Genomic DNA, 25,140 nt, shown 5'->3' with positions numbered 1-25,140 from the left:
TTGCTCTTCGCCCTTGTCACATATCGGAGGCTTTCCCACAGGTTTTGTGTGCTGACCTTTGAGTTTATAGTTAATCGTCCTTCTGGGGATTTAGAAAATTTTTTCAGCCTTTCTTTGACTGATTGTACCATTTCGAATAGCCTCCAAACACTGCTCCACTCTCTTCGGTGTAAAATCGCAGTATCGTCTGGCATAAGGCCGCTGCTTGTGTGTTCTTGACATTTTTGAAAAAAATATACCATCAGGAATTAAGTAAGTACACTAAACCTATAGATATTTAGCAAAAATGTCAAGTTGTATTAGCCGTTTTAAGACTTTTGATCAAATTGATTAACTATGGCCCTTTGTGGATACTTTGCACCAGGTGCAATGTTACCCCAAATGTAGTCAATACAAGTAAGTTCTTAAAAAAATATAATTTTTACATAAACTTGACAACGTAACCAAAAAATACAACATTTGAGAAAAGCAGGGCCTACCTACCTACGATTTAGAGACCACTCACTTGTTGTAACTTGTTTCAGTATACTGATTACATTGGATTTTTTCGGACACAATTTTCAGACAGAAAACTTTCTTTACGTTCGGACAGGAAATACGCATTGAAGCAATAGCGACCGAATGTTACTTCTTTAAACTAAAAAGTAGATTGAAGTGCCATCTATCAGAAACAATAGAAAAAAGAATGAAAAATGACATGTATCAGAGATGACCAGCTCCACAATTTCTTTACAGAAGGTGGTGCAAAGTATCACCCATGGTGCAAAGTATACCCACTTCACGGTATATATATATATATTATATATATATATATATTTATATATATATATATATATATATATATATATATATATATATATATATATATATATATATATATATATATATATATATTTATATATATATATTTATATATATATATATATATATATATATATATATATATATATATATATATATATATATATATATATATATATATATATATATATATATATATATATATTTATATATATATATTTATATATATATATATATATATATATATATATATATATATATATATAAATATATTTATATATATATATATATATATATATATATATATATATATATATATATATATATATATATATATATATATATATATATATATATATATATATATATATATATATATATATACATATATATATATATATATATATGTAATAAAATAACTAGGTACCTACCTATACATTTTATTAAGTACTTACAAAAAGTACCTACATATTATAAAACAGTTCTACCACAGATGTCGCATGCGTCGCACAGAATTAAACAAAAGAGATCCGATAGGAAAAAATAACTGTCAGAATCAGATAGATAGATAGATAGATAGATATAAAAATTATTATAAAGATAAATTAAGAATAAACTTTAATTACAAAGCAACACATTGTTTATTTTATTATTATACACCCACTTTACATATTATTTACACCCAATTTTCAAAAGGAAAATATTACCACGTTATATATATATATATATATAAATATATATATATATATATATATATAAATATATATATATATATATATATATATATATATATATATATATATATATATATATATATATATATATATATATATATATATATATATATATATATATATATATATATATATATATATATATATATATATATATACATATATATATATATATATTTATATATATATATATATATATATATATATATATATATATATATATATATATATATATATATATATATATATATATATATATATATATATATATATATATATATATATATATATATATATATATATATATATATATAATATATATACTTATATATAGTATATATATAGACATATATATACATATCAATATCAAACCGCAAATATTGCGTAATAATATCCTCATTCCAGAACCCGAGACTTCGGCCGGAAGCTTAGGTAAGTACTTAGCCGTTGCTCTTCGAAATCTAATTACGCGTTATTGTCTATGAATGGCATTATTGTCTATGTATCGCTGTCGGTGGCGTCGTGCTTAGTCTGAAAGGTAATTATTATAATAATTATTAATTTCATGTATCCTAATTTGTTGTTATAATATACTTATTTCATTGATGGAAATGATCGTTCTATCATGTCAATGCGTATGTAGGTAAAATGAATGGATTACCCCTTAATAACGAAGATCAATAAAGACAGTAACTGTCAGAATTGAACAAAATTGTACTTTTCAAAATTTCAGTGAAGTGCCTGTCAATCATGGGTAGAATGGTGATTGCAATACAGTGAATAAAGTAATCAATTGAGCAGATTTATCTTCTTCTTCTTATTCTACCTTTTCTAGATCCTAAGGATCTGTTTGTGCCTCCGCTTGTAGCTCTTGGGATGTTGACTCTTAGCTGTCTTTTCACCTTTTTGGAGGTCTGCGTCCTTCAGGGATTCCTTGAAAGGCGATACGGGAAGTCTGTCATCTGACATTCTGTTAACGTGATCATTCCAGTATCGCCTTCGTTGTCGTCCCCATCTCACGGGGACAAATTTATCTGATATATACATATTATTATATGACATATTATGTCGATAAATACATCTTATTATTTAAAAAAAACTATATTTTTACCACTAGTCAGGTAGGGTAGGCACTACTTGGGTGCCTATGTGGTACGCAGGCCACCGCTAATATTACCGTGTCCTTTTCTTAATTGAATTCCGGTTTTCTTCAGTTTGCAGATACACTGCCGAAACTCAACTCGAAGTTTAAAAAACAGATGGAGCCTACTTTAGCTCCAGCCAAGGCTGAACCGGGAAATGCAGAAGGGGATCCTATCCTTCTCTCTGCCGGAGAAGGAGCACTACTCGAGGGTTACTGTAATTTACGACATTGTTATGTCGACTTGTCGTACTCCAGGATTACTTACCCAGATGATCCTGTGATCAAGGAGGAACCAGGAAGTGATGATGATACTCTCCATACTGGGGAATACCTGAACGAGGAGCCAGCTGCGTCGGGCACTGCTACTGATCTGCACCGCAAACTAATATCTAGCGATATCAGGATACTCACCGAGATAGATATTGATCATCCCGACATCAAACGAGAATGCGCGGAATCCTCGAGCAGACTTGAAGCTGAATCTAGTAAGTAACATTTTGTTGTATGAAGTAAACAATCTCCACATTTATGACGCGGTTTCAGCTCTCTAGACGCCGAGCGTAGCGCATTTCATTCCTCCCTCGGCCCTCCGACTTGTATAACAAAATTGTTCTCCCAAATTAGTAGACACTAGTATGATTACTAACCGTTCATGGCATACATTGTCCAGAAGACCTGAAAAGGTTCTTTACTGAAAACGTGGGCTTTCAAATAATTCAATAGACAAGCTAACGGGGATTTCCAATTCGCATTCGGTAAAATTCTATACCGTACCATCTAGAATTAACACCATGGAATCAATACTGGATCTAATCTAATTTTTATCTAGAATAGCTTCTTATCCTAGCTAAGCAATTTTTTTTGGCTTAGTATTGATACAGTATGGCCGATTTTTAAGCCAAAGTTGAGGGATGACCGCGTATTTAATATCATAAGTATATAAAGTGATCGCTTAAGCCAGCCAAATACCAGGTCGTAAGCCCTGGAATGCTCAGATTTCCACTTTCTTTCATAAAAAGGGAACAATGATACATGTTTCATATGACATTGAGACACCTTTAAAATTTACATCTCATCCGTTAGGTGAATCCAATGTCCGATATAATGAATAATATCAATATTTTATTTATTGTTTCGGCATTTACTTTGTGGTAAGACATGTTAAAATGATTAAGGAAACACTTGTTTTTATACGACTTGAGTTTTTATTTTATTTATGACTACTAGTTTCGGAAGCTAAGCTTCCATCTTCAGGTCTGAATAATAACTTAAATATAAAATAAAAAAAAAAACTGTTCCATAAATAAGGAGAGGGGTACGTTAAGGGGAGGAGGGGTTAGTAAAGGGGGCTTAAGAAGAACTTAAACGTTGCCCTAGTGGTAGTATTAAAGATTTTATCATTAATAAAAACCCCAAACTCCAAGTCTATACGGGTTACCCAAACTACACAAAATAAATGTTCCCATTAGACCAGTTGTATCATATGTGAGTGCACCAAATTATAAACTATGTAAACTACTTAATCATTTAATTATCTGTCACAAACTTTTTTCACCAACATATAGCATAAAGAATATTTTAGTATTTATCAATGAAACCAAAATTTTTAATATTCCTTCTAAAGCTAAAATTATTTCATTTGATATTGTAAATTTATTCACAAACGTCCCAATAGAGGATGCTTAAAGTGTTTTTTTTTTTATGAAACTACTATGCGATTCAGATTTAGATTATTTATACGTAAAAGAGATGACTCTAATTTATGATATTTGTACACCTCAAAATTATTTTGAATTTAATAGCTTAATTAATGAACAACGAGACGGACTCCCAATGGGTTCTCCTCTTTCGCCAGTTTTAGCTGCAAACAATAAAACAAATGTTTCCTTAATTATTTTAATATCAATATTGATAAAAATTTGTGTTAGAAAAATTGCGAACGTAATTGCGTTCTCACTCTGTGGATGGCACCCTAATCGTTCCCAGTACGCTTGCAAATGTGCCCCGACTCTTTGTTGTATGATTGCTTTTTTTATTGAAATTCGAGAAAAAAATACTGATATCAATTTAAGTTTTAGCTATTATTTATTAATCACTCTCATTTATTATTTAATGGTGATAAGATGATCAGTTCTATGTTTTTGTGATGCTTTATTTCAGTGTAGTGAAGTAATTTTCTTTTTGTTTTTAGATTTAGTGAGAAGTGTTACATCTACACGTTTAGAGAATTCTCAGCACTCTCCTCCTAACGGTCTCGGAGAAATTACATCATCGTGCTCAATGAAACGGGATCTTCGGTTACGTAAGATTATTCACACAGGAAAGAAAGAATTATCTTGTTCAGAGTGTGATTACACAAGCTCAACTAAAACTTCTTTAAAATATCACATGTTCACTCACACGGGTGAGAAACCCTTCTCTTGTTCTGAGTGTGTTACACATGTTCACAGAAAGGGCATTTAAAGGTTCACAAGTTCACTCACACGGGCGAGAAACCCTTATCTTGTGCGGAATGTAATTTTAGAAGTTCGCAGAAAAAGAGTCTAAAGGCTCACATGTTCACTCACACGGGCGAGAAACCCTTCGCTTGTTCAGAGTGTGATTATAAATCTTACCGGAAATACAATTTAAAGATTCACATGTTAACTCACACGCGTGAGCAACCCTTCTCTTGTTCAGAGTGTGATTATAAATGTTCACAGAAAGAGCATTTAAAGGTTCACTTGTTCACTCACACGGGTGAGAAACCCTTCGCTTGTTCAGAGTGTAATTATAAATGTTCACATAAAGGGCATTTAAAGGTTCACAAGTTCACTCACACGGGCGAGAAACCCTTCTCTTGTTCAGAGTGTAATTATAAATCTTCATATAAAGGGCGTTTAAAGGTTCACAAGTTCACTCACACGGGCGAGAAACCCTTCTCTTGTTCGGAGTGTAATTTTAGAAGTTCGCAGAAAAAGAGTCTAAAGGCTCACATGTTCACTCACACGGGCGAGAAACCCTTCGCTTGTTCAGAGTGTGATTTTAAATCTTACCGGAAATACGATTTAAAGATTCACATGTTAACTCACACGGGTGAGAAACCCTTCGCTTGTTCAGAGTGTGATTATAAATCTTCATATAAAGGGCGTTTAAAGGTTCACAAGTTCACTCACACGGGCGAGAAACCCTTCGCTTGTTCAGAGTGTGATTATAAATGTTCACAGAAAGAGAATTTAACGGTTCACATGTTCACTCACACGGGTGAGCAACCCTTCTCTTGTTCAGAGTGTGATTATAAATCTTCACATAAAGGGCATTTAAAGGTTCACAAGTTCACTCACACGGGCGAGAAACCCTTCTCTTGTTCAGAGTGTGATTACACATGTTCACAGAAAGGGCATTTAAAGGTTCACAAGTTCACTCACACGGGCGAGAAACCCTTCTCTTGTTCAGAGTGTGATTACACATGTTCACAGAAAGGGTATTTAAAGGTTCACAAGTTCACTCACACGGGCGAGAAACCCTTCTCTTGTGCGGAGTGTAATTTTAGAAGTTCGCAGAAAAAGAGTCTAAAGGCTCACGTGTTCACTCACACGGGTGAGAAACCCTTCGCTTGTTCAGAGTGTGATTATAAATCTTCACATAAAGGGCGTTTAAAGGTTCACAAGTTCACTCACACGGGCGAGAAACCCTTCGCTTGTTCAGAGTGTGATTATAAATGTTCACAGAAAGAGAATTAAACGGTTCACATGTTCACTCACACGGGTGAGCAACCCTTCTCTTGTTCAGAGTGTGATTATAAATCTTCACATATAGGGCGTTTAAAGGTTCACAAGTTCACTCACACGGGCGAGAAACCCTTCTCTTGTTCAGAGTGTGATTACACATGTTCACAGAAAGGGCGTTTAAAGGTTCACAAGTTCACTCACACGGGCTTGAAACCCTTCTCTTGTGCGGAGTGTAATTTTAGAAGTTCGCAGAAAAAGAGTCTAAAGGCTCACATGTTCACTCACACGGGCGAGAAACCCTTCGCTTGTTCAGAGTGTTATTTTAAATCTTACCGGAAATACGATTTAAAGATTCACATGTTAACTCACACGGGTGAGAAACCCTTCGCTTGTTCAGAGTGTGATTATAAATCTTCATATAAAGGGCGTTTAAAGGTTCACAAGTTCACTCACACGGGCGAGAAACCCTTCGCTTGTTCAGAGTGTGATTATAAATGTTCACAGACAGAGAATTAAACGGTTCACATGTTCACTCACACGGGCTTGAAACCCTTCTCTTGTGCGGAGTGTAATTTTAGAAGTTCGCAGAAAAAGAGTCTAAAGGCTCACATGTTCACTCACACGGGTGAGAAACCCTTCGCTTGTTCAGAGTGTGATCACAAATGTAAACAGAAAGAGAATTTAACGGTTCACATGTTCACTCACACGGGTGAGCAACCCTTCTCTTGTTCAGAGTGTGATTATAAATCTTCACATGAAGGGCGTTTAAAGGTTCACAAGTTCACTCACACGGGCGAGAAACCCTTCTCTTGTTCAGAGTGTGATTACGCATGTTCACAGAAAGGGCATTTAAAGGTTCACAAGTTCACTCACACGGGCGAGAAACCCTTCGCTTGTTCAGAGTGTGATTATAAATGTTCACAGAAAGAGAATTTAACGGTTCACATGTTCACTCACACGGGTGAGCAACCCTTCGCTTATTCAGAGTGTGATTGTAAATCTTCACATAAAGGGCGTTTAAAGGTTCACAAGTTCACTCACACGGGCGAGAAACCCTTCGCTTGTTCAGAGTGTGATTATGAATATTCACAGAAAGAGAATTTAACGGTTCACATGTTCACTCACACGGGTGAGCAACCCTTCTCTTGTTCAGAGTGTGATTATAAATCTTCACATAAAGGGCGTTTAAAGGTTCACAAGTTCACTCACACGGGCGAGAAACCCTTCTCTTGTTCAGAGTGTGATTACACATGTTCACAGAAAGGGCATTTAAAGGTTCACAAGTTCACTCACACGGGCGAGAAACCCTTCGCTTGTTCAGAGTGTGATTATAAATGTTCACAGAAAGAGAATTTAACGGTTCACATATTCACTCACACGGGTGAGCAACCCTTCTCTTGTTCAGAGTGTGATTATAAATCTTCACATAAAGGGCGTTTAAAGGTTCACAAGTTCACTCACACGGGCGAGAAACCCTTCTCTTGTTCAGAGTGTGATTACACATGTTCACAGAAAGGGCATTTAAAGGTTCACAAGTTCACTCACACGGGCGAAAAACCCTTCTCTTGTGCGGAGTGTAATTTTAGAAGTTCGCAGAAAAAGAGTCTAAAGGCTCACGTGTTCACATACGGGTTAGAAACCCTTCTCTTGTTCAGAGTGTGAATATTCATGTTCTTAAAAAAACCTCTTTAAGAAATCACATATCCACTCCAGTCGTAACAATCGGCGGGTATGTATGAGGAGATGCATGAACGTGGAAGAGGCGAAGAATGTTTGCAAGGACAGAGTGGTGTGGCGCTCTATTCTCTCTGCCTACCCCTGCGGGAAGCGGCGTGATGGTTATATGGTGAGCAAGTGTTTGTGTTTTGGTGACGGAATGCCAGAGTAGGAGATTTAAAAGAAATGCTTACTTACAGTTTGTTTATTGATATAAAATTCTTACACGATTTGATATTAACTTATTATAATTTATCTAATTGATTATTGAACTTTGAATGAAATATGAAGCTAAAATATACGTTCTTTAACAATCAAGCGATGGCAGGCGATTCTCGCCCCCGCGCTCCGGTTGGCTGCTTTTGTTGAATCCGCTCAGTGTTGTCAACCTGACAACACCAAATGGCGTGGCCAGACGGCTACAGTTAGTTAGTTAGTTACATCTCCACTCACACACGTGAGAAGCCCTTCTTTTGTTAAGAGATTACGAGAGCATTAATTTGTCTTTATGTGCTTTAGGCGCCCCTTACATTCTAGATAGGCTATCGGTGTAATACTGCACTCTGTGAATCGTATATTTAGGTGAAATTGATGAATAAAACTCTCACGAGCAAATAATAAGGAAAGGTTAATGGTAACGAGCAATGATTCGCATAGCGAGTAATAGAGAAAGGGCAATTCCCTTTACGACATTATCTTGTGGGCCGGGACTTCTGCGGCTTGGGAAGGAGTTACCAAGAGAACCTTCGCTTCTGCTTGGAAAATACAGGACTATTGTGAAACGTGTGAGGATAAAAAAACTCACGTATTACCAAAAACCTTTTTAAAAATAAGTGATTATTTTTGGAGAACTGTATAATACATGTACTAGTTATTTATTTGTGAAAATTAAATAATAATAATAGTTTGTTTTGTGTACGTGCATTTTTCTTTTGAAGCAATTTTGTTTTTCAATATGTCGCGTGCTGCATGCCATGGAAATAAAATTGCATCAAATGTTTGTGTAACTCCAGATTTTTAATATAAACAAAGCATAAATAAATGGAATAAATTAATCGAGTAATTTTTAACCCACCGGCCTACCTGCTGCCAAACCTTGGCTGTAGGTATATTTTTACATTCGCAAACTAGCTGCAGTTTAAGCCACGCCCCCATGCGTGGTAGTTCATATTATAAAGATACTTCAGTGTGATATCTACAAATCTGTAAAGAAAGCTTTTTGTAATGCATTATTTCTTATAATTTTTATACAAATTTACTGACGACACTTGACCAAAGATGTCCCTGTAAGGATAGAATTATCTTTTTGATTGAAATATCAACTAAAATCAGTTAATCAAAATCAGAAATCAAAACTTTACTTTACTATTTTTTCAAGTTTTCTTGTTAATTTGTCACATTTCTGATCTAGACACACGATAAAATACGTGCAAAATAGTTATATGTACCATATATATTGGTAAAACAGTAAAAGTTATAATTTTATGAGATAACTCGTTGAATGTGAACGCCCTTCACGCTTCAAACACGCGAGCGATATGATTGATCGGACTGATTTGTACCACATAAATCAATCTGTTTAGTGCGTGGTACCTTTTCTGCATTTAAAGATTATTTCTATGTTTGTTCTCGTTTTAACAGGTGCAAAATATTAGCGCCTCATTGTTTGACAAACCATTTCACCTCACTTCCGGGCGGGGCAACTTTAGACTTGCGGGGATACATTTAATTAGTGTCTTTGTAACATGTTTTGAAAAAAAAATGATATGCGGATGGGTTAAAGGCAAAATAAAAGAAAGTTAAAATAAAGATTGATAAGGAGAGTGAAATGCAGAACCCTTAAAACTTCATTATTAATAAGATTTTGTGTTGTTAAAATTTATATCGAGTTCGTAGCCGGTAGCTTTTAATTGAATACAAGCAATAGTATAGTCTATAAATCTAACATTTGAAAAAAAAAAATTGTATCACTTTTTGCTTGTAATTCGCGTGTCATACAAAATTGTTTCGCGTGCCGTAGGTTCGTCATCCCTGCACTATACTGTGACGGTTGTAGGGACGCATTTAACGCATGCTATTTCCAAAGTGGAAATATGTAGGGTTAAAAAAATGGTCAGTAATTAAATCGGGCGATTTAAAATAAAATAAAGAGAAAACAAAAACAAATAATTTATTTAGATACAAAAGTTCATTTTTCATATAAAAATGTGCACAATAATTATACATTTATATTTATATTAATTTACTACCTAGAACAAAAACACCTTCAGCGGAAGCCGGGAAATCCAAACCGCACGGAGCTGTGGCCTGATTTGATTTGAAAAAGTAAAAGTTTCATAATTGCGGAGGGCATTTATGTATGTGGCATTCTATCCTCTCTGCCTACCCCTAAAAACGCCGATCTAACCCGTATCCTTTCTTCTAAAGAAAGGTAGACACACGAGCTCTGTGACTCCATGATTCCGCAACAAACAAATTGGATGCTGTTTGCAAAAAAGTGTGACAATTAAATTTAATTAATATTTACGTTTAACCCTTTCCACTCTGACCATTTTTTCTCATAACTGATCAGCTACTCTGATAAAAAAAAGCGCCGGTTTTCTACCATTAAAATAAATATCTTGGTTCCCTAATTTTGGGACACTATCTGGCAATTCGTATGACCATGTTAGTTAAGATTAACAGCATTTATATGAAATATTTCTTGGTAGAATATACTTGGGTGATTATACCTGCTGTGGGCCAGACATTGTGGCCCACGGAGCTGCCTGCTAGAATCATACGGGCCAGAATGTCTGGCCTACAGAGTGGTAAGAGTTAAAAAAAATCCTCAATCACTTATTTTGTAAATATATTCAAACTTTGTTTTGAATATACAGTCAAACTCGGTTATAACGAGGATGTTGGGACCGACTGAATTTGCTCGTTACATCCGAATACAGGTATTTTGTTCATAAACATACCTATCACGTGAAGACATGAAGTATCTGGAATCAGAATCACTAGTTAGCGGAGTCGTGGGACGATTCCAGTCAGAATTGACTACGGAGATCTGGGAAGAACCTCTGGCCGCAATTCATAGAGACGCCGCTGACATTGCGAGATGACGAAACAGAGCTTCTTTGTCGTTAAACAAATACCAGGGTGCCGGAAGCCAGCTGTGTCTGGCAGTGGGCAATCAACAACACGGAGCCTCCACGCCCGATGATATCACGTTTATGCGACGCTGGCGCAGCATCGCTTCCTCGGGAACGAAGATCGCTGATCAATCTGATATTAAAGTACTCGGGTAGCAAAACAGGCACTATATTCTTTATAACACGTTATCGCACAGTTTTGTTCATCAACTGGGACCCTAATTATAATCTGGCAGCCGCCCGACCCTCAGTATACTAATCACAAGTAGCCGCAACACCCAATCCCCATCTGTACAATGTTTGCAGGCGTCTCTCGCGCTCTACCTAAAGTAAGCAAATAGAACGCTCGCAAGCGTCTCCCGCTCTCTACCAACAGTATGCAAAAGACGCTTTTAAGCGTTTCCCGCAAACAATGTGTTAAATTTTCAATAGTTTTAAACAAAATTAGAGTATATATAATAATATATATATATATATATATATATATATATATATATATATATATATATATATATATTATTATATATATATATATATATATATATATATATATATATATATATATATATATATATATATATATATATATATATATATATATATATATATATATATATATATATATATATATATATATATATATATATATGTATATATATAGTAATTTTATGTAATAATAAATGTGTTGTTCAGTCTTTGTGTGTTTTTTTTAAATATTTTCCTTCAAAGTCTTGTTTGGATTTCCTGAGTTAAAAGTACAATTTATACAATACAATAGAATTTTAAAAATGGCCTTAGGAAGGCTCCACATGGTCAATTCTCCGCACAATATCTGCCTGTCAATTTACAAAAACATCCTTATTTTCAAGATTTTTCATTCTACTTTTACACAGACGAAGAATAATGCAAAATATACATTATTTTTTGACATCTCCACATAGATGAAGAAGAATATGAAAGTCTGGGCATTTGCGGGGTTTACGACCATCAAAGGCTGCTTTAAGTGATTACCTTACACACGTGTAACATTCACCAATTCTACCCATAATGCATGTAATAGGTGTCAATCAAGAATATACATACTACTTCCAAAATTTGAATAGTATGGTTTTTCAACCACTTTTCAAATTTCGATTCACCCGTGATTGACATCATGGGTAGAAGGGTGAAGTGATTAAACCAACTTATGACGGTCGTCAGCCCTGTAAATGACCACAATTCCATATTCTTCTACATCTTTCATGAGACGTCTAAAAATAATATTAAAAAAAGTAATTGAACTTGCTATTTTGACCATTTTTATCGTTCATTATAAAGTGATCACTTAAACCAGCCTATGAGACGTCGTCAGCCCTGAGAATGCCCGAAATTTCATATTCTTCTTCCTCTACGATGTCGATAAGAAAACCTCACTTTAAAATTCCTAAAATTTTGGACACACTCAAAATCACGATTCGGCCACCGATTCCTAGGCAAGGGCCGGAGGCAGCTTGCGGACTCCCTACGCTCTACACGGACAACGATGACATCACAGCTCCGGCGAAGAGACTCGTACACAGAATTTTAATAAAGTACCTATTTATTTTGGCCAAGCCGATGGATGAGATGGATGACAGATTGCCACGGCATGCGGAATATGATTTTTTTGTAATTCATACATTTGCCGATATGGTCCGAAAGCTAATCTGGAAAAAAAACATATACATGTAAATAAAATAAATTTAATTTGATTAATTTTTTTTCTTTTGTGAGTCGCAATGCCGTCACTAGATGTCGCGCACGGCATTGCCGATAGAGCAACACTTGTGAGTCGCAATGCCGTCACTAGATGTCGCGCACGGCATTGCCGATAGAGCAACACTTGTGAGTCGCAATGCCGTCACTAGATGTCGCGCACGGCATTGCCGATAGAGCAACACTTGTGAGTCGCAATGCCGTCACTAGATGTCGCGCACGGCATTGCCGATAGAGCAACACTTGTGAGTCGCAATGCCGTCACTAGATGTCGCGCACGGCATTGCCGATAGAGCAACACTTGTGAGTCGCAATGCCGTCACTAGATGTCGCGCACGGCATTGCCGATAGAGCAACACTTGTGAGTCGCAATGCCGTCACTAGATGTCGCGCACGGCATTGCCGATAGAGCAACACTTGTGAGTCGCAATGCCGTCACTAGATGTCGCGCACGGCATTGCCGATAGAGCAACACTTGTGAGTCGCAATGCCGTCACTAGATGTCGCGCACGGCATTGCCGATAGAGCAACACTTGTGAGTCGCAATGCCGTCACTAGATGTCGCGCACGGCATTGCCGATAGAGCAACACTTGTGAGTCGCAATGCCGTCACTAGATGTCGCGCACGGCATTGCCGATAGAGCAACACTTGTGAGTCGCAATGCCGTCACTAGATGTCGCGCACGGCATTGCGGATAGAGCAACACGTCAGATGAAAAAACAAGATGGACTTCGGAGAAGAAAATAGTATGGAGGATTAATTTAAATAATATATATGTTATAGAATAAAGTTTAATTGCCGTTTCTTCGATTACAGGTGAGTGTTGGTTAAATAATTGTTTAATACCAAAACTATGATATAAAATATAAGTTAAAACTTCATATAGCCTGTACATGTACTAATACAGGCGGGCCTAAATGTTCCAAAGTCTTGTCCAAATGTTTGTCCGCCTCCGTGGTGTAATGGAGGTCCCGGATTCGATTCCCAGGGGGGGGGGTGAAAATAAATATTAGTGATTTTACACTGTAATATTTATTTAATATTACCCTGGACTGGTTCCTGAAGCGCAAGAGTGTTCACCTTGCCTTCATGCTAGTAATTATCAAGATAACACTGCGTCAATTCGATGCAGTGCCCTATGCACCATTGGGTGCGGATAAGGGTTATAATTAAGTAAAGGGATGTAAAAAAAAATAGTAAAAAAACGCCAAAAATTTTACTTTATATTGTTTTTATCAAAAACTACTAACTCTTGAATAAAAATTATATTTTCTAAATAAACTAGTCAAGAGTTAGTTGTATTTTACTGTTCTTTTTTCATTTCTTCATGGAGAGTTCTGTAACATGAAGTACTATTATGGATCGCAATATTACAGGTTTGGTTTTTAAACTAGCAACGTTGCTCCTACAGACTGTCAATTTGACAGTTGACAGTCGACTTGTGGTCAGACCGTTTTACCATCTCACCGTGAATAGACTGAATGACCATTATGCGCGTCGTAGGTTGAAAAACGTTTGTGTATTGGCGATTTTATTCTCGATTTTTTCACAAATTATTTACTTCTGTCGCCGCAAATGAATAACTTTATATTATAATACTTTCATGAATTAATTATATTATGGAAGAGTGTTTTTTAGCCTATAACGTCTCATAGTCCATAAAAGTCCTGTTTGTGTCGGGTAGTGATTCAGCGGTTAGTGTCGCGGACTCTCGAGTCTGAGTTTCTGGCTTTTTTTTTTTTCGGGGTCAAGGGATCTTGCATCCCTTATGTCACTGTGACCATATTAGGTCAAGACCTACATGAGTCATGTAACTCACGACCTGTCTTGGTGGTAGGAGCTTCTCACCTTCTCGGAGTCCAATAGAGTTCTCAACTTTCACCTTCTCGGAGTCCAGTAGAGGTCCTCCAAGGGTATGACTTCGTTTGTGAGTGAGTGAGCGAGTGCGTGAGTGAGTTTCTGGGTTGGAACCCACTCTGCCACAATTTGACACCCATTTCTAATAATGAGTCGCTCAGGCTCACAGAAATTGAAATATTTGTGTAAATAATAAAGACACAAATGTTTGTAATGGGGAGGTGGGCTCACCCGCTCGTGCGGCTACATGGCCCGGCACTGGTTGAGGTCCACCTGCGGCGGCACCTCGGGCATGCTGGTCGGGTTGGGCGGCAGCTCTCCGCTCAGCTCCTCCGGCGGCTGACCCAACTCCTGCATCTGCGATAGTAATAATAACAAAACTATGATATGAAATATAAGTTGAAACATTATAAAGCCTGTACATGTACTAATACAGGCGGGCCTCAGATTCCTAAAAATGTGTAAATGTGTTAGTGTTAAATGTTCCAAAGTCTTGTCCAAATGTTTCTCCGCCTCCGTGGTGTAATGGAGGTCCCGGGTTCGATTCCCAGGGGGGGTTGAAAATAAATATTAGTGATTTTACACTGTAATATTTATTTAATACTACCCCGGACTGGTTCCTGAAGCGCAAGAGTGATCACCTTGCCTTCATGTAAGTAATGATTAAGATAACACTGCGTCAATTTGATGCAGTGCCCTACGCACCATTGGGTGCGGATAAGGGTTATAAGTAAGTAAGTAACTTTCACAAAATACATGATAATATTACGGAAGAATACAAAAATTGTGAACCCGTATATATTATATTAATATTCTCATTTTAAATTTCAAAAGTGGAGTGATATGTGTCGCCTACTTTCAAAATACGCCAGATCCAATTTTATAAGATTTTAAAATAAATACTCTCTCGGAATGCCAATTGTGGGTTTTATTGTTTAAAATATTTATATACTTGAAAACCCTGCTTAAAAATACTTAAAAACAGCGTTGTATTTCAAATTCCGCTATTTTCACAAAACTTGCCTTCAGACCCATATCGGCCAATCAAAGAGCGGGGATAGGTTAAAAAAATTAAGATAAAGTCATTATCGGTTAGTGTGACGTGCTTTTCTTTAAATACTGAAGAAAAAAATCATAAAAAAGGGAAAATTCTCCATTTCATAATATTTTATCTAAAGATAGACATATCTTTGAAACATAAATGTTACCCGGAGAATTTGGCATTTTTTTGTAAAATTGACTTACATGGATCTGGCGGTTTTTGGATCGCTCACTCCTTTCAAGAACATCATAAATCAAAATATTTTATTTTTCAGGAGAACGTTCTTAAAGTTTATAAATATTATACAATGTATTAAAAATAAATATCAAGCCACTTACTGAACTTTTTACTGTGCAACAGATCTTTTTTGGTAAAACCTGAAGGTTTTTTCTCCATTTGAAAAATATCTGGTATATTTAAAAAAATCATTAAACAATACCTTTTCTTCAAAATGCAAAAACAACACTTTCTGCCCTGTAGCGGGTAAATATTAAGTCAAAAATATGCCTGTTTTGCTGGGATATAGTACATTTTCTGGGCATTCCGAACACATGCACAACTGAAAATTGACGGTTTTTGATTTATGACGTTCTTGGAAGGAGTGAGCGATATGTAGGAAATACATATCACCGGGAGGGGAAGGTTGAACACTTTATAAGAACACCCTAGCACTAAGTGGTTAGAATGAAGGCGTGCGCTGCATCCTGCAAGCTACAGACCTTCTGCATCAGCTGCAGGATCTTGTCGAACCTCGCCTTCTTCACGTCCTCGGAGTCCGACTCCGACTCCAGCTCCAGCTCGGAGCACACGCTGTTCATCAGCTCATTCTGCTTCGTGTATCTGCAATCATTTTTTAAATTTAATATACAATAGTTACATTTTTTCATAAAATTTATTCAATTTCTATACCTTTTCATATTTCATCTCACCAATAGATGTCTCTAGTGTAGTTCTGGTGATTCCAAGAATAATGTTTCAAAATTGGTTCACATATCATAGTCGTACAGGAGAAAGTGACCAACTACCAAAACGTGAAATGTTCAAGAGGGCCATTTAAGTCACTTTTGCTTGGCAACAAAATAAACACCAATGCAGTTAGTCATTTTTACCAAGTCAATATATTATACTTCAAGTTTAAAATCCTTTGGAATTTTTTCAGGGCAATATTAAGCTAGTAAGATATCAAATAGTCAATGATCACGTTTTTGTAAAACAATGCACTTAGTCATTTTCTCCTGTATGACTACAATATAGAACTTCCACGAATTTGAGTAGTGTGGTTTTCAATAATGGGTAGAATTGGTGAATGTTACACATGTATAAAGTGGTCACTTAAACCAGCCTATGATGGTCGTCAGCCCTGCAAATGCCCAGACTTCCATATTCTTCTTCATCTTTGATGAGATGTCAAAAAATAATACAATTTCTATACATTCATACATAAAGCAAAAAGTATTTTTGTTTCGCAGTGCCACTTCAAAAAAGGGACTTACACTAGGCCTTGTGGCCTGTTTTTAAGAGGGATTAGCTTCTTACGAGGTCCGATTCATCTCTTTGGTATTCTAGCTTGGGGTTGGCCGTACAATGCAATGTGGGGAAGTCTGGATGGTTTCATTCTCCTCACACGCACACACCATTGTCTCCTTCGTTGCCTACCCCACCTAACAACATCTTCCATCCCACATATCTCCCTGATCCTGGCGTTTCTTATTCTATCACATAAACTCTCGCCTGATATGCTTCATGGAGTCTTATTCTAGAATTCCCGATTACTTAAATCATTCATAATCAGGTTGCCATATGTAAACCAAAAAATCTGAATGAAACAGTCTAGAAATCTGTATAAAATCTGTATAGAATCAGTAACCCAAAATCTGTAAAAAATCTATTTAGAACCAATAAATTATGGTAGTTTATTGAAAAACTTACCTTTTTGAGAAAATAAAGCAGTACCTGTACCTGTACTAAAACTAAAAGTACTACCTAAGAGTAAAATCTGTCATCTGTAACGGCGGCCTAAAATCTGTATAAATCAGATAAATCTGTATACATATATGGCAGCACTGTTAATAATGGAAATGTAACGTTTTGGTGTAACGTTCCACCACATGTTGGCATATGTCACCTGTCCAGGTCTTCCTTGCTGAGCGTGGCCTTGTTGTTGGCCAGCCAGTCGGGGTACTTGGTCACGATGTCCTTGAGGGAGGGGTACAGCACCTCCTTGGACAGCAGCGACTGCATCATGCCCTGCATGAACGGGAAGAACATGTTCCCATCCGCGCCATCCTGCAATCACACAAACAAACCCTGAAGAGGGCAACAGGTTGTCCCATAAACTAGTTGCTTTTTTAGTAAAAATGTCTTCTTCTTTTTGTAAATCCTAGGGATGTTTGTGCCTCCGCATGTCGCTCTTGGGATGTCGATACCCAGCTGTCTTTCCATCTTCGGAGGTCTGCCTGGGGGTCTGCGTCCTTCAGGGTTGCCTTGAAGGGCGATACGTGGAAGTCTGTCTTCTGACATTCTGTTTATATTGTGGTTTCTAGTAGAACCACTTTAATTTATCAGGAGGGAAGCAAGATGAAAGCGGATTACTTTTAACACAAATTTATTCAGTTCTACAAAATTACAATCAAGAAAATACTTAAGAATAATCGCGTGATTCTAATATGAGAACAGTTGAAATACGTGTCGATCAGAGGACGGGCGGCGGCGAAGTGTAACGGGCTCGTTTCCGTTCGTTGCGGGCTTCGTGTAGGGTGTTCGTTATTTCACTCGATTTGGGTTGCCATGGTAGAGTGGGTTGCCACAATATGTTCCTTCCAGTATCGCCTTCGTTGTCGTCCCCACCTCACGATATCCCCCGTCTTACACATGCTTTGAATGTCGGTATTTCTTACTCGATCTCGCAATGTGTTTCCGGTTATGGATCTCGGAGGTTCGAAGTAAAAATTTAAGTGGATCAAAAAACAAAGTATTTCATTTCTCCAAAATACAGTTTTTATCCCTCCTGTAAAATTTGTCCGCATCCGTAGTGTAATGGTCAGCACGCTCTGCTACCGTTCTGGAGGTCCCGGGTTCGATTCCCAGGGGAGGGTCAAATAAATATAAGTGATTTTTTCACTCTAATGTTTCTTCAATATTACCCTGGACCGGCACCTGAAGCGGAAGGATGATCACCTTTCCTTCATGAGTTAACGATCAAGATAACACTGCGTTTATATGATACAGTGCCCTATGCACCATAATGGTCCGGATAAAGGGTTTGAAGTGAAGTAAAATTAGGGATTCTTGACTATTCCCTTTGGTAATTAAATGATTCATGCGTGACTTCAGTATGTAATATATTAAATAGTAATTACTAGCGACATACCGTTCCGTTCAGATCCATGCCGGAGAACATTTTCTTGAGGTCCTCTTCGCTGAAGGGGTTCTCGTTCTGCAGGTTCCCGGCGCTCTGGTTCATGTTCTCGAGCGCTTGCGAGATGGCCGCGCTAACCTACAAATGCCACACATCAAACACCTGTAACACCACCAATCCTACCATTAAACGACTATCATTAATCCAAAAATTAAAATAAAAGAATTAATAATTTATTACAGTGGCACCTCGGCATACATCTGCTTTAGAATAAGTCCAACTTGGTATACGAGCAATATGTTTGGGCGCCAAACATTTTGCTCGGTACCTTGGTATCCAATCAAATACCATAGATCTGAAACTACGCAAACTTCTTGTCAAAACGTGTGTATGGAGTGTGCTACTGTATGGCTACGAGACATGGTGCCTATCTGAAAGAGATAAGTACACACTACTCAAATCCTGGGAAGTTCTATATACATATGAACCAATTAAGAAACCTTGTTCTTGAATCTCTAGAACTTCACTAGAGACATCTATTGGTGAGATGAAAAGAAGCTTTTTTTGAGCAGAATTTTATTTATTTATCTATTTCAGTACTAAGCAGTGTTTGAAATATTTTATACAACCACATCAATGTATAATATGCAAAAATATGTTTTTTTTTTGTGGGAACGGATGAATCATTTTCCTATATTATTTCGAGAAATAAAAATACTTTGTGTTCTGATCCACTCACATTTTTATTAACCAACTAGTTTCGGCAACAACCTGTTGCCCTCTTCAGGGTTTAATTTATTACTTAAATTATAATTAAACTTAAATAATTTATTGATTAAACCCTGAAGAGGGCAACAGGTTGTTGCCGAAACTAGTTGGTTAATAAAAATGTGAGTGGATCAGAACACAAAGTACATTTATTTTTCGAAATAATATATCAATACGATCCACAAAGTTAATGCTTTCAATATTCAATAAGAATCATTTTCCATTTATTTCTTATGGGAAAAATACATAATTTTGGTATACGTTCTATTTGGTATAAGTCTCATGATGTGGAACGGATGAAGGACGTATACCGAGGTTCCACTGTATTTCTCTTTTTTACAATACGTTATACTATTCAATATTTTTTTTTACAATACAGTAAGTCCAGAAATTACGTGATTTAATTTGTTCCGAAGGTTATTGTGTAAGTCGAAAAAAATATTTGTGAGATTTTTGTGAGATTTGCTTTTCAACAACGTCATATATCAAAAAACTTGATTTTTCGGGAGATCGTTTTAAAGTTAGAAATACAATATAAAATGCTCGATAAAATATGTGCGTAAAACTTATACGTATGTATTAAATTATTTGGTAAAACAGTACTATGTACTTATAATTTCACGAGACAGTTTATTTTTATAACTCGGTTGAATTTGAACACCTTAGACGCTTCAACATAACAAAAATTGTTACATTTCAACTTCAATTATGGTCAATATAAGCGATATTTAAAAATATTTATATTATTCCCGTTTTTAGATCACATTTTCATATAGCGTAAAAAATACATATCACCATTGCGCGCGGATTTTTATGTACAGTAAGGGAAAGGTTACCTCGATGGAAGAAGAAAATACTAGACATGTGTGTATGTGAGCTGTGCGGGTTTCTTACATCGCTATAAGCCTTGGGTTTTTCCTTTTCTTCTAATTCCGGTTCAGCCTCCGATCCCGGCGGCTTCATGACCTGAGAAGCAGCACCTAGAAATCACAAATCTACATGAAAAAATACTTCTTCTCGGCCTTTAAGAGGGATTGGCTTCCCGCAATACGGATTCCTAGCTGTCAACCCATCTACCTCGGGGTTGGCCGCGCAGGAGTCTGGATGGTTCCATTATCATCACACGCACACACCATTGTCTTCTTCATTGCCTTCCACACCTAACAAAGTCCCAGATCTCCTATCCCGGTGTTCCTTACTCTATCTCGTAGACTCTTGCCAGACGTCTTCATTTCTGACACTCTTAGTGCGCTTTTTGTTACTGCAGTGTCCACTCTGCATTCGATCTCATATCGCTCACTCCTTTCAAGAACGTCATAAATCAAAAATCTTGATTTTTCAGGAGAACGTTTTTAAAGTTTAAAAATATAATACGATGTATTAATAATAAATATCAAGCCACTTATTGAAATTTTTACTGTGTAACAGATCTTTTTAGGTAAAACCTGAAGGTTTTTTCTCCATTTGAAAAATAATTAATATATTAAAAAAAATAATTAAACAATACCTGTTCTTCAAAATGCAATAACAACACTTTCTGCCCTGTAGCGGGTAAATATTATAAAAAAATATGCCTCTTTTGCTGGGATATGGTAAATTTTCTGGGCATTCAGAAAACATGCACAACTGAAAATTGACGATTTTTGATTTATGACATTCTTGAAGGGAGTGAGCGATATGTTATAATGGGTCGCACGCTGGGTTTATATATTTTAATTTTTCTACCAATCTTCATGTCAGGGTTTGTCAATGTAGAATTTATGACTGCAGCCTTGTTAATTGCCCCGTCATTTCACATCGCAGATCCGTTTGACCGCACAAGTCCAGACGCAGGTATTTTAAAAACAACTAATGTAAATAAGAATGGTCGTACCTGTCATCATTTGAAATGTAGCCAAGATCTGTTCCTGGGTGATATTGTCATCTGGAAAAATAAATTAATAAAATGTTAAAATCATAAAAATATCACAAAATATGTAAATAAATTTTGAAAATCTACCGTAGAACGGGGCAACTTGAACTTTGATGTGTTGCTTGAGCCCAGTACAAGAAAAAATATTTAGATCTGTATTTGGTCTACAATAATGAATGTATCAACATGATTCATTGTTTCCCTGACAGGTGACACTTATTGTCACCATACGTTCATTATTGTACACCAAATACAGATTTAAATCTCTTTTTTGTACTGGGCTCAAGTTACACGTCAAAGTTCAAGTAGCCCCGTTCTACGGTACACGCTTGTTTAATATCTCAAATCCAACTGAAGAACCATCGCACTGTTTCCCCGCAGGGGTAGGCGGTGAGAATAGAATGCCACAACGACTCGTCTTTGCAAACAATCATCGCTTCTTCCACATTCTAGCGTCTCATACATTCACCCCGATTTTTTATGACAGCCAACCTGACCATGCACAAGTATTTGAAATACTCGATCGTGCCACATTCTCCTCGGTCCACATTCACCTCATATATTTGTTTACACATTCTTTGTCCGCGTCTATTACTAACCAAAAGCGGACAGAACTCTCCGAGAGGCCTAATATAATTGGTTTACACATAACATTTTTTTTTATAACATTATTTTTTAAATTTTTTATATAACATTCTTAAACACTGCAATTTATCGTTCCGAACATTTTTAATTTGTTGCCGACAGATGTTAGAGGTCAAAATAAAATATGGAACAAAGGCAAAATAAAGGAATGGGTAAATGATCAAGAGTTAATTTTATGAAATTTGTAAAATGTTTATATTCTAATTTTTTTCTCTTTTTGTGTCTATATTAGGTTAAAATGGTTGAAAACAATAAAAAATGTATTAAAAAAGAACTCCACCGACAAGACACACAAGGTGGCTTGGCTTGGTGGGTCTCTGCAAAAAAAATAATAAAATTCTCTAAATATGTATAAATTGTGATTTAAACAAATAAAAAAAACATTTTTCTATGTAAGTAGTTTATAACAACTTGTTAAATTGATGTGTGGCAATTGATGTGTTTATTATACATATTTATGTAAATGGTACACAATAGTACAGCTGCCCAAACTTAAAACACAGTAAGGGACATTTTTTGTAGTACTTTTTTTGTTGCTTTTTTGGACTAAGTAGAATCTACTTAGTCCAAAATATAAAAAAAAACCTACTACAAAAAAAATGTCCCTTACTGTGTTTTGAGTTTGGACAGCCGAGTACTGTACATATAAAAAATAAATAAATAAATAATTGAAGGAAAGGTGGAGGGGATGGTGCGGTTACCGGAGCCGCCTTTGAGCGAGCGCAGCAGGTCGGCCATGCTGCTCTCGAAGGTGGCGGCGGCCTGCTGCAGGAACTCCTCGCTCCACACGTTCTCCGAGGGGTTCCAGTCCACCCCGTCGGGCGCGTCCTCCTTCAGGCTGCTGCCGCCCACGCTGGTCTTGCGCGCCGGGCACGCTGTCATGTCCTCCAGGGCGCCTGCACACAACATTCAATCACTTTACACAAGCAGTAACCCTTTGCACTCGAGACTTTTTACAACGGGAACACACCCAAATGCTAGCGAGGACATCGAGCAACTGGCGGGACAGAATTGTACCTGCGTCAATACGTATCCCGGCCTTTTATTATCTAAACAACATAACGGTATTTATTGTAACTGCAGACAGTTGGTAGAATTCCATATTGAATTGTTGGGTAATATATCCAAAACAAAACAAGGTTTGTTGGATTGAATTCTACATTTATTTATATATATGTTAATACGTGACGCATTTCGTCTTCTTAGGACATTATCAAACACTCGTCTTATAGTCCGTAAAATGCAGTATTTTAAGGCGTCAAAAGGAATCAAATTATATAGTCATCGAAAATACACATTATCTAAGCAATTTTAACTTAATAAGCTTTGCAATCTGATAATAAAATTTTTTAATTTTTTAATGTTTTAAATTTAGGCGCATCTTAGTCTGTAAAATACGGAATTTTAAGGTGTCCTACCATCAAAATAATAACAGTAATCTTAGTATATACAGATTCATCGAAAATACAAGTTTTCTTAAGGAGTTTAATTCAAGAAAAGCAATTAGTTAGTCATAAAAAGAGCCAAGATTAAAAGCACATATTGGGCAAAAAACCCGACGCACTCCAACTATGACCGAGCAATATTCAAGGATCAAAGTTCAAAAGGTAATAATGTATGCAAACATATTTTACAAGTTGCACAATTCGAGAGATTTCTCTTCGACATTATAGGTTATATTACCAGAAGTGGTTATTGCGTAATTGGTTATAAAAATGGGATAACATATAGACATACTGTCCAGGAGGTCGTCCAATTCCTTGTCCGGAGCGGCAGCCGTGACCTCTTCCTTCTCTGACATTTTGAAATAATTTAAAAACAACCGAAGTCTACGAATTTAGTTACGAAAACACGAAATCGCAGACAAATTCCACAAATTCTACGTTCGGTCCGTCATTCCGCGGCGAGTGTTGCTATATGTAAAATATAAAAATAAATACTTGTTTAATATTTCAATAAGTAGGTACTGCATTTACTACAACAGCAAAATATACATTAGATCTTTTCATAACGAGCTCTTCTCATAACGAGTAATACGCATAATAAGCAAAAAAGGGAAAAAGCTGTTCCCTTAACAAGCAACATTTCGCACAACGAGTTACAGAGAAAGGGCAAGTCCCCATTTCACGACGTTCATTTGTGACGCGGGACTTCCGTGCCAGTCAAAACAAAAAATGTTTCGCTTAACGAGTAAAATTTTTGAACGAATACTCGTTATTAAAAGTTCCACTGTATTATACCAACATTTGCTGTAAATGTCTTTGCACTGTTCCGTGTCTCTTTGCTGTGCTGGTCGGGGTTGTGGGCGTCTGTGTACCGGCCAACGTCGAGTCGGAATCGGATCTAGCTGACTAATTGAACTAAATACTTTCACTGCCTACACCGGGGTACTTCTAGAAAAGTTGGTGATGGACTTACAATCTTGTATTTATTTAGATTGGCAGTGACAGGGATATTGAAAGCTTTTAAATGTAAATTCACAGTAAAACCGCGATACTATTTTGTTTCACATTTTCCACAAATTTCACATGGTTCATAAAAAATAGCTCTGCAAGAAAAGGTCTGTCAGGAAGCCTAGATG

The 25,140-nt window shown here is 36.4% G+C and overlaps 4 protein-coding genes across 4 annotated transcripts; 3 read left to right on the top strand and 1 right to left on the bottom strand.

The window, feature by feature from the left end:
* Positions 1-2,753: 2,753 nt before the first annotated feature.
* On the top strand, positions 2,754-5,142 carry LOC148304975 (uncharacterized). The gene is made up of 2 exons (XM_088267429.1): positions 2,754-3,164; positions 4,871-5,142. Exons 1-2 carry the CDS (start codon positions 2,795-2,797, stop codon positions 5,140-5,142), a joined length of 642 nt encoding a protein of 213 aa, XP_088123555.1. The 5' UTR covers positions 2,754-2,794.
* Positions 5,143-5,180: 38 nt separating this feature from the next.
* Positions 5,181-6,452, top strand: LOC148304974 (uncharacterized). Its single transcript, XM_088267433.1, has one exon. The coding sequence runs from the start codon at positions 5,235-5,237 to the stop codon at positions 6,399-6,401; it is 1,167 nt and encodes a 388-aa protein (XP_088123559.1). The 5' UTR covers positions 5,181-5,234; the 3' UTR covers positions 6,402-6,452.
* Positions 6,453-6,662: 210 nt separating this feature from the next.
* On the top strand, positions 6,663-8,051 carry LOC148304973 (uncharacterized). Its single transcript, XM_088267428.1, has 2 exons — positions 6,663-6,885; positions 6,916-8,051. Exons 1-2 carry the CDS (start codon positions 6,663-6,665, stop codon positions 8,049-8,051), a joined length of 1,359 nt encoding a protein of 452 aa, XP_088123554.1.
* A 3,886-nt stretch (positions 8,052-11,937) lies between these two features.
* Positions 11,938-24,471, bottom strand: LOC148304972 (peroxisomal biogenesis factor 19-like). The gene is made up of 9 exons (XM_088267455.1): positions 24,297-24,471; positions 23,261-23,455; positions 21,876-21,926; positions 20,897-20,982; positions 19,247-19,372; positions 18,002-18,162; positions 16,596-16,716; positions 15,066-15,191; positions 11,938-12,927 (listed from the first exon to the last, which is right to left on the bottom strand). The coding sequence occupies exons 1-8, from the start codon at positions 24,358-24,360 to the stop codon at positions 15,078-15,080; spliced, it is 918 nt and encodes a 305-aa protein (XP_088123581.1). The 5' UTR covers positions 24,361-24,471; the 3' UTR covers positions 11,938-12,927; positions 15,066-15,077.
* Between the last annotated feature and the right edge of the window lie 669 nt (positions 24,472-25,140).

This window comes from Brachycentrus maculatus, unplaced genomic scaffold (assembly GCF_059751285.1).
Source record: "Brachycentrus maculatus isolate JH-2025_06_01 unplaced genomic scaffold, ASM5975128v1 h1tg000295l, whole genome shotgun sequence".
Lineage (NCBI taxonomy): Eukaryota > Metazoa > Arthropoda > Insecta > Trichoptera > Brachycentridae > Brachycentrus > Brachycentrus maculatus.
This window is presented reverse-complemented; position numbering and strand designations above follow the sequence as displayed.